The sequence below is a fragment of the Galeopterus variegatus genome, unplaced genomic scaffold (assembly GCF_000696425.1).
Source record: "Galeopterus variegatus unplaced genomic scaffold, G_variegatus-3.0.2 Scaffold3472, whole genome shotgun sequence".
Lineage (NCBI taxonomy): Eukaryota > Metazoa > Chordata > Mammalia > Dermoptera > Cynocephalidae > Galeopterus > Galeopterus variegatus.
In genome coordinates, this window is record NW_007729583.1 from 68501 (window position 1) to 79679 (window position 11179).

The 11179-nt window shown below is 33.0% G+C and overlaps 1 protein-coding gene across 1 annotated transcript in view; it reads right to left on the bottom strand.

Moving 5' to 3' along the window:
* Positions 1-11179, bottom strand: part of STXBP4 (syntaxin binding protein 4) — a gene marked incomplete at its 3' end in the record, with an annotated part of 112783 nt that overhangs the window by 59586 nt on the left and 42018 nt on the right. Inside the window, exons 7-8 of the mRNA XM_008585150.1 lie at positions 9958-10036; positions 4472-4566 (exon numbers count right to left, since the gene is read on the bottom strand). Coding sequence (XP_008583372.1) covers positions 4472-4566; positions 9958-10036 — 174 coding nt within the window. The remainder of the gene's footprint in view (positions 1-4471; positions 4567-9957; positions 10037-11179) is intronic.

An 11179-nucleotide genomic window follows, 5' to 3' on the forward strand; every position in this document is an offset into this window, starting at 1 on the left:
GTCTTTTTCCGTGTCCGGCAACGGATCGCAACCCTCAGTGTTGCCCCCGTACCGGACTGGGGACCGGCAACGGGATCGCAACCCTCGGTGTTGCGTCCGCACCTCGCTCAGCCAGTGAGCGGGACCGGGTCTGTATGTGGGATACGAACCCTCGGGCGGGAGCGCCGCCGCGCTTCCCAAGCGGCGCACTATCCAGTGCGCCACCGGGCCGGCCCTCCTTTCACTTTCTTGATGGTGTACTTTGAAGAACCAAAATTTTTAAATTTTGATAAAGCCCAGTTTATCAGAATAATTATAGTTTTAGTTCTTATATTTGGGTCTATATCCATTTTGAGTTAATTTTTGTATATGATGTGTCTACCTTCATTGTTTTGCATGTGGATATCCAGTTGTCCCAGTACCATTTATTTAAAAGCCTATTCTTTCTCTATTAAATTATCTTATATCCTTGTTGAGAATCAAATGATCACAAATGTAAAGTAAAAATTACTCTAGATGAATACAGCATGTAATGTCAGTGAGGTAAGTTCATAAGTTTAAATCAGAAGTAATTTAGTTTTTTTTTTTTTCCTTTTTGTCTTTTTTCGTGTCCGGCAACGGATCGCAACCCTCAGTGTCGCGCCCGTACCGGACCGGGACCGGCAACGGGATTGCAACCCTCAGTGTCGCACCCGCACCTCGCTCAGCCAGTGAGCGGGAACCAGTCTGTATGTGGGATCCGAACCCTCAGCGGGAGCGCCGCCGCACTCCCAAGCAGTGCACTGTAGCAGTGCGCCACCGGGCCGGCCCTAGTTTTGAACAAAACATAGGTTCTGATAATATCTTGAATTACTAAGGTCATTTTTTAAACCTAAGCAAAATGCAAATTAGTTAAATAAATGTCCTAAAGGTTTTCTGATGTCTGAACAATAAAAAAAATCACTTCTTTACAATATTAGTCACACACCTTCCAACCTATTACAAAGAACATTTCATTAACTATAATCAGACATTGGATATGTCATTACTCACTACAGTTTTCTTCAAATGTTACAGAAATGGCAAGAGGTAAAGTAAATATCAGTGAAATGGCATTCATATCCCAAAGCATCTTTCACAGGTACGAAAATGCAGACAGTGTTGAGGCACAATAATTTGTCTTCAAGCCAAATAATGAATTGTATCCCTACCTGCTATGTTTACCATGCCTACTTATAAGTTTAACATTAGGATCAAAATGAGATACATGGCACTTGTAAAAATACTTTGAAAAAATCTATCGCTACAAATAACTGGTGAAGTTACTTTAAAATATCTGTATCTGTACATTAAATCATTCTCAGAGTATCCATGGAAAGAGGTAATGATAAATTCATTTTTTGGACAAGGAGTTAAAAATAATTAGCTCAGTGTTAGGAATTACTTTCCCTAAAGAAAGAAGGAAAAGAAAGAAATCACTTTCCAGTATATCCTGATATAAAATTATCTACTTAGACCAGTAGAAAATGACATGAAGATAATGCCGTATATACCTGTACATACCTATGAACAAATTTATGTCCGTACATATAAATATGTGCATATGTATGTATGTATATATATATGCCATATATATAAAAATGCTATGTATATATTTATCCACTTTTCTATCTGAATATATATGGCATTGTCTTGACAGGTAATTTTCTTCATCAAATTCTAACCTCTTTGCCTTCCTTAAAAATTGTATTGAGTAGGCTAATTACCTATATATAATTAGTCAACAACTTTTCCTTGTGAAACATTTTATAACACCAATTTGCCTGATGCTGAACATAACATTTATAAAAGATAAAGAAAAAATATAATTTTATTTCATTTAAAATACTTGGTTACATTAGCCTTATTTACTACTGCATATGAATATGTTAAAATGTAATGGATAATATAGTTGAATCTGTCTATGAAGTAGCAACTAAAATAGAAGGAACTATTTCAAATTGAAGTGATAGTGATATTATTATATTAACATGTAACTACGCAAAAAAGAAAGAGTAGCTTAGGAAATATTTGGGTGGATAGAAGCTAACATAGATTTTAGAAAAAAATATGTTAAGTGAAATATAGTTTCAAATTCTGAAAACAAAGAATGCACTACTAAATATCTGGAATAAGAGCAGAGGTTGAATTTACACAGCATTTGAGTTTGTTTGCTCTGAAACTGCCATTTGATTTTCACACAAAAAATAACCAATTTGTTTAGGCTAAAAGGAGGACCAAAAAACTGGAATTCTGATTTAACAGTCAAGCAACTCATATTTCTCAGAATCAATACAAATTTAAATTTTCACATCTCTATGAATATTAATCAGATTAAAAATAATATCATATACTAGAAAAGTTTAAACAAAATAAATGAACAAATTCTCCCAGGTAAAATAGTTAGCTGGATAATTTTCTACTTATCCAGAGAAATGGTTAATATTAAATCTTCAATGTTCAGAAATGTATATCAAATCAGTATCATTAAAGTACAGTAATTATTCATTTCTAAATATTTAATAAATATGTTTTCCAACCTAAAACTCTCTATTTTTGAAAATGTTAATATTAACTGAGTGAAGCCCTTGCCATTAGTGAGAACTTACATTTTAGCCACAAATAAGACAGCACAGGATAGGAAAAGATACTCAAAATTCTCAAACTATAAAGGAGACATCTATTTAATTATATCTAATTAATTAATAAGTACTAATTCATTGTAAAGTTTTACTGAGCTCAAACTATGGTGTTTAATCAGTGGTAGGTGCTATAGGGTCTACAATTTCATCAATAAAATAAGATACTGGAAAGATCATAATGAAAGATTATAAGGCACTATAAAGTGATGATAAGTACTACCAATGTTCAAGAGAAGGGAATATTGACCTAAACTATAACAGTTAGCAAAGTCTGGATGAAGGAGATAGAACTGAATGACAGGGCTCAGGACATGCCACCCCAAAATATGGCGCCTGGGTATTTGAGAAAGCAGCAGAAGCGGGAAGGTCTCTCTGACTTTTTCTCACCCCTTCTCTGAAAAGGGCCCTAAAACCTAGTTGACCTTCCCCTGAAAGTAGGTTATAAGACTCATCCCAGAGGAGTCCTCCCTATACTCAGAGAACTGGAGATGTCCTAAGCTCTGACGGCACAAAGATATCAGGAAGAATCTGAACACACACCCCTTGCTAAGTCCCCCCCAGTTTATTACCATTATATCATATCCTTTTGTCCCCTAGTCATACTTCTGCACGACTGTCCACAAAAATAGTTTCCCTGTTTCTTTGGTTCTTCATTTCTGAAGCCTAGTCATACTTCTGCACGACTGTCCACAAAAATAGTTTCCCTGTTTCTTTGGTTCTTCATTTCTGAAGGCTCCCATGTCATGTAAAACTTATATTCAATAAATTTGCATGCTTTCTCTAGTCATACTTCTGCACGACTGTCCACAAAAATAGTTTCCCTGTTTCTTTGGGTCTTCATTTCTGAAGGCTCCCATGTCATGTAAAACTTATATTCAATAAATTTGCATGCTTTCCCCTTGTTAATTTGTCTTTTGTTATAGAAGTCTCAGCCATGAACCTAGCAATGGGTGAAAAAATCTTTTCTCTCCTACATGATTCAGAATTTGAACAATGGTTAAGATTCAATTGGCAGTGAGAAAGGTACTATTAAGGTCCAAGCAAAGGTATGGATATGGGAATAAACAGATTGCGTGCTTTATTTTAACTGTGCATTTCAGTCTTCCTAAAATGTGAATAAACATTACCCATAAGAACTGACAGGAAAGTAGAGGTTGTGGACCTTCAGCACTATATCCATTTGACAGTAAAAAAAAAAAAAAAAAGAAAAAAAGACCATGTATATTTTTCCTGTTGGATCCCTAGTAATCTGACAGGAAAAGTTTGAAGGTGTTTTTCTACCTTTAATTTTTTTTTTTAGTCATCTTAAGTTTCTTTACACATACAGAGTCTTAATGTTTCACTCTTGTCAGAATTATTTTTTGGTACTTTAGTATACTGCATCTATCTTTTTATATTTAGTGGACATCTGACTTATTTTGTTCTTTAGGATTTAGTTTCTCTTTACTTTTAAAAAAAATTGAATAATGGACAATTCCCTTATTGCACTTATTGCTATTATATATGAAGCCTAATACACTTAGTCATAATTTATTCCATGTTTCCTTTTATTCTAAAGTATAACACACCATATTTGTCTTATTCCCAGAGAGGAGGAAACAGATTAAATTGAATGTTAATTTAGTTACAAAACATTTTATTTCTATTTTATACTAGTGAGCCACCATGAACCACCAAACTCAAACATGAATTAAAAAATTTAAACCCAAACTGCTATTCATTTAGTTGCAAATAAGTAACTTCAGCTCCAATACTTTATCCTCTCAAAGAATGAGAATATTTTCTTCCTGTTGTTGTCTTATGGAAGAAAAATGAAAACTTAAAGGATTTACCATTTCCAGTTTCTCTGCCTTAAGACGAACAGAGGGATTTAAGGAAATCTTCTTTCCTTGTGGTCCATAATTATCAGTCCAGGTAGGAGCAATATCTAAGAGACAACAGGGTGCACATTAATTGGAAACTTAATTGGAATAGAAGTTTTCATTTGACAGGATGTGTTCTGAGCTCCTGCTGTCCAAAAATAATTCTGGCTAATCAGTTGGCAGTTTTCACGATTTTTTTTTTCTTTAAATCTAAAATGTATTATAATTATATAAACCAGCTTCACTTGAGTCCTACAAGACATAAATAAAAAGAGTGGCCAATTATGCATTGTGAGGTTCCACAGAAATATTAACTCAAAAGACGAACATACATCCCATCACTGTTACCATCATTGCAATGCATTAAAAAGAAGTAAAGTTACACCAGATATTCAAAAAAATCATAATATTTCTTTGGCTGATAAAAGTGATTTTGTGATGTAAATACTGGAAGTACTCAGGAAAAATCCACAAGTACAAATCATTTCAAGTTTTCACATAAAGTAAGATATAGACTCTGAACTTTTTAAGCTAACAATTCTATTTCTTATTTCACAGAAGGGTTATATTTCACGTAGCATAAATGAAATTTCAGGAGTTGAGGGTCATACACTTCTCTCTCAATATACCCTGATTATTTGGACAAGCCTTTGTCCTTGTTGCATGAATAAGAAACCAGGTGCCACAAGGGAATAGAACTTGAAAAATTATTTGTTTTTATATGCCAAAGTTTGTAAAATAAATTCCTAATACGTGTTGATCCTTACTGTCTAAATTGTCTCTATTCTAAATACACTTTTAAATGGTATTTTGCTAGTTCTACATAGAAACAAGAAGAAGAGAAAAAACTTTTTAAAATGTCACATCTTTATGCAGTGTTTTAATTTTTTTTTTTTTTTTTATTTCTCGGAGCATCTGTCTCCAAGTACAGAATGATTTGCATTCGCTTAAGAACATAAGTGCACATGAAAAGAAATAGTCTTCCTTTAAACCTTTAACATATCCTTAACATTCTATGCATTTCTCGGAGCATCTGTCTCCAAGTACAGAATGATTTGCATTCGCTTAAGAACATAAGAAGTGCACATGAAAAGAAATAGTCTTCCTTTAAACCTTTAACATATCCTTAACATTCTATGCAATATCTTTAATATAGCTTATAGGTGTCAAAATCAGAAAAAAATGGTTACTGACTTTTAGCTTCAAATAGAATGAAACCTTGAGAAAGACTAATTTTAGTATAATAGAATTTTCGCAGTTCTGATAAAATCAAGAAAATGTACTTTGTTATTATGATACCTAATTTTTGGCCATGGGATAAAAAAATACTAAACACACACACACACACACACACACACACACACACACACACACACACACACACACACACACACACACACACACACACACACACACACACACACACACACACACACACACACACACACACACACATTTTTTTCCTTCTTAAGAGAAATTCTGTGCCAAACCTAAAGTGTGCCATAAAAGTTCAGCATGGAGTGGAATGGTATGGAAGGCCAAAAAGTTGATAAGCCAAACTTTATTTTTCATGTTTTAAGGTTTGGGCACATGAGGCTTGACAATGACTTCTAGCTTGGTGCTTGACCGACAATTAAGGCACACTAACACTTAGGTGGGCCCACGCTAACAGTCATGGTTGCAGACTAAGACTAACTCTGGGCTTGAATTACTCAATGTAATTAAGTGTGTGGAAGAGTTGCAGAGGGGAGGACAGAAGAGAAGGTGAGACAGGGACACACACACCCTGAGCCATGCTTCTCACTCGTTTTCCTACATTTAAACATAAAAAATTGCAATGTCTAACAGTGGAAACAACAGAAGATTAGCTTCTATTCATGCTTACTTCTACCCAGGCAGCGCACTATTTACTTTACCTATATAAGCTCATTAATCTTTACAATTACCATAATGACATAGGTGTTATTATTCCCATCCCAAAGATAAAAAGACCCAAGTTCCCAAAGCTAGTATGTGACAATGTTAGGATTCTAATTTTTTGTGACTCCTGAAACCAATGTTCTTAAATGTGTCAACAACTTTCGTCATCAATTTGCTAATCTGTAAAGCAGGAAGAATAAAACAGACCTCCTCATAGGAGTAGTAAAGGTAAAATCAGTAAAATCATAGAAAACTACTGTGAAAACTATAAAGTAGTGTTAATATTAATACAGACACACTGTATTAATAGGAGATTTAATGTAAAATTATACTAACCCCCATTTAACAATATTCAATCACAGTATAACCAAATCTTGTTCTTCCAGCCAACCTTCCCCTAAACTTTTACTCCCGAGTTAAAACCTTAAGAAAGTCTGTGCATACATCCAGCATGATTTGGCAATTCAGAGTAGCTTGACCTGAAAAGCCTCTCATAGACAGTTTTCCTTATTTGCCAATGACATCTCTTTATCCCAGCCTCAGACTCTTTATTTGCTCCTGTCTGGGGGAATGAGACTTTTCAAAGGATGGCTTATTATTCTCTTGGATCTTCCATTCCTATTACTCTTTCTAGGAGAAGAAAGGGAATGTTTTATAAAGGAAGGATCAATACCATTTTTTTTTAAACACAATGAACCCTCAATGGATATTTTTCCTTCTATTTGTTTCAGTTTCAAAGTTAGTGCAGAGAAATTAAGGATTGTGTTATCGTTAAAGTAATGACAGTATTTCTTCATGCAACAATCCCTTGTTGAAATCAACAGGTATGTCTTTGGCATAGTTTTAGTTTACTCACAAACTCATTCAACTGATGGTGATAGTAAATGGCTCTGAATTTTGAAATAAATTTATGAATAGGATAGTTCTTGAATACATTTAAGTAGTATGTGGATTTAAAAAATTCTAACCAATTTTACACTTCGGAATGATCTTGACATGGAAACAGACGTAGAAGTACCTTATTAAGTTTATTTTTGTTGAGGTTAACATTAAAGCTTGTTTATACATTTTTAATAAACACCAACTGACTGAAGAAATCTACAGGTGATGGTTAATGATTTAATTTGGAACAATCTATAATTGCATATAATAGGCAAATCACAATGTATATAAGTTATCTAGAGACAACTTAGACATGACTTTGCCTTTTTTCTGCGCCCCCCTGGAAATATCTTGCTTACTACATCTATGTGGAAGAAAATGGGACTGAGTTAATGCTATTTCTACCCTACAAAAATGTTCCATTTTAATTGCTTTTTAATATTTACTTTACATACAACTTACTCAACTATATTTTTCATTAAACTTTTTTTTCTGTTATAAAATCTAGTATCATTTCTTGTAGCCACCGGTGTAAATTTACCTCAATCTATTCATTGTTACAAGATTTCTTTGCTCTAATGGGACTTCCCTGTTAGGTTACCTGACATCTAGCTCATCCTTAGTTTTGTGCTTTTGCTCATGGTGCTTCCTTAACTAGGGATAATCTCCTGCCTTCATCCATCAATAGATATTTACCACTTCCTTCAAGATTTGGATAATGTCTGACTTTTGCCAAGAAACTTTTCTTTAATGATTTCTGCATATTGTGACAAATCCCTTACTATGTACTAGTTTTAGAGGTTGAGGAGAGGACACAAAATTGAATCAAGGGTTGGAAGCTTTTACTTCTGCTCCAAAAACATGCCCTAGAATATTATCTGAGCTATACTCTAGTCTAAAGGTTCTGCAATATTAATAACAAAATTTACTGAACATATACTATGTACCAATTACAACATTAAGGGCTTGACATGCATGACCTCATTTAATCCTCCTAATAATCCCATGAGGAAACAATTTCATGGTAACAACAGAGCTAATAAGCTGGGAGCAAGGATTTGCATTCAGAGCCTGGTGGTAACCACTATGTCTTCCCTTCACTCTCAAACCTCTCATTACTTCTTTCCTTAGTTCACTTTGTTCATGGCTTCACATTGTTTATGTAAATGTGTTATCCATCCACAAGACAGTATGCTCCTTAGAGTACTAAAACCACCGACATCCTGCTCCAAATAAAATAGAAAACTGCAAAAGTAACTACTCGATAAAACACATATATAAACAATTATGTAAATATATATTTAAATGTTTCTAATTTGAACACTGAAGATTTTTAATCCCGTGTTTTATTTCATATTATACTATTAAGGGTCTCATAGAAAATATCCTAATTCTGTCATAATTCCTACTGTACTATGTTTTCTACAAACATAACATATACAGTAAATGCTTACTGAATAAATAAATGGTTGAAAGAGTCATTGAGTAGTTCAGTTATTTAAAAATTAAAAACATATTATACAAATGTTATGTAATAATTAAAATTTTATGATATAATCAAGGAATAAATAACCTGGACTTCTGTCATCTAGCAACTTTGATCCCATGTCTCATCAGGACTATTTGCATCATTCATCTATCTTTTTCTTCTCACATGGGTTCCCAGTTTAAAATAAAAATAGTTTATCAAGAGAATGGGCATTAATTATGTAAGGGGAATAATGCTAATAAAGAGTCAATAAGTCCCACTAAGTAAAAAAGCATAAAATTCACGGCTAAAGATTACTACTGACCCCCTGGCAAATACTGCCCCAAATCAAAGGAAACTACTATGGAATCCAGTATAAATTCCTATAAAGTTTGGTAGTTATTTAATTTAAACTAACTCTTCATTATCTTGTAATTCTCATCTAGATAATGCTACTAAAAATTAAAATATATAGGTAACAATTTGAATTATAATTTACCCATATGCAATTAGTTTTTTGTTTACATTAATATAGGTTTTTGATTGTTGTTTATATGTGTTTAACTTTTGGAGATTAATTTCAAGGGAGGGATTTTTTTCTTGATATTTGAGCCAATATGCACTTTACAGCTTGATAAATTTTTTTTTTTTTTTTTACGAGTGGCAATGCTAAATTGTTTTAAAAAGTCAGTAATCATTTCATGGTAATTAAGAGACCATAATACTGAATTCATAATATTGATATCCTTTCTAATTTATATCCATATGATTTCTTCCAAATAAACAGAACATTTCTTAATCTGTGGTCCCTTCTATAATGTGTTTTCTGAAAGGTGCATTCAATATCTCTCTTTAGTATCTTACTAAAAGCACAAGGGAACCTAATCTTGATTCACGGAAGTTTTTATTATTTGGTTTCAACAATTCATTAATTATTATAGCTTCATAGACACTGTTATGATAATACATCTATTAACACTTCAACCCTTTGTTCATGGAAATTTCCAATAAAAGCCATAATCTAACAGGGATCAGAGAACAATACATTCATTTTGCTCTTTTATTCACTGAAGGAAAAAAGCCATAACACATCCTTCTTTAAAGTCTATTAAGTCATATTATGCACTTCTCATTGAGAGAGTAATTGAAAAAAATAACAAGAAAGGGGAATTAAATGTGCATTTACCTGCATTAGATATATCTGCAGGGCTGTTGTCTGAAGCAGTAATTGGAGTCTGTTCTGTTTTCTTGTATCCAGTTTTTATCTGTGAAAGAAAATGAGGAAAATGCAATGTCACTTTCTAAAGTAGGTCAAAGACCAGATTAGAAGTTCATATTAACATAAAAAGGATGGTTAAAGAGATTAAAGCAATATTCCAAGAAATATGAGACCTCTAAAATTGTGCATATTCAGCTTCAAAGCAATTCAGAACTAAAGGTAACAATTGCTTTCAGCTCTACCATGTCCAAGGATAACAAAATATAAAGCCATGCACCTTGTCTTTTAAAAGGTATTATCACTGCAAATGACAAAGTATAAGGGGCTGAGAGAAAATCTTATACTCTGTCTCTTGTCCAAGGATAACAAAATATAAAGCCATGCACCTTGTCTTTTAAATGGTATTATCACTGCAAATGACAAAGTATAAGGGGCTGAGAGAAAATCTTATACTCTGTCTCTGATCAGCATGTACCTGAAATTGAAGTTACCTTAGACAAATATTATTCCACTGACTGAAAGCCTACCTGAGTTTCCTATTTTATTTTTATAGCTAATACAGATTTAAAGAATATATGCTCTATTTTATAACTGTAATTTGTTAGGACACTATAGCAGTTAGTAATTGATTATATTAATTTTGATATAAAAATTCCCCACTTTGTATATGATTCTAATAGGGTAAACTGTGAGTATATTCTAGCATACACATGTGAGGGAGCAACTGCAACCTAAATTGGATGATCAGACTTAGGCTCACTGTGTAGGAAAGAAGCTAAGGAACAAAAAAGGAAGATTGCCTTACTTCATTTAAGCAGAAAACAGAAATGATAATTAAGTAATACACATTAGAGATCGTCTGAAACTACATATGACATTCTGACATAGTCTTAAGTGAAATCTAGGCATATTTTTGTGTATCTTTTGTTCATGCTGATATTTTCTAACTGATTATGCTTCCGGACACAGGACATACTGACTTGAAAAAATATGTTTATTGACAACCCAGCACAAAAATCTTAAACAGAAAAAAAGGAAAAAAATCTTTTAAGGAAATACTAATTTGTTAACGAACAGTTTTACAATTCTGTATGTATTTCACTAACATAAAAACATATAGGGGTTTTATGGTGTGTGTGTATATATATATATATATATATATATATATATATATATATATATATATATA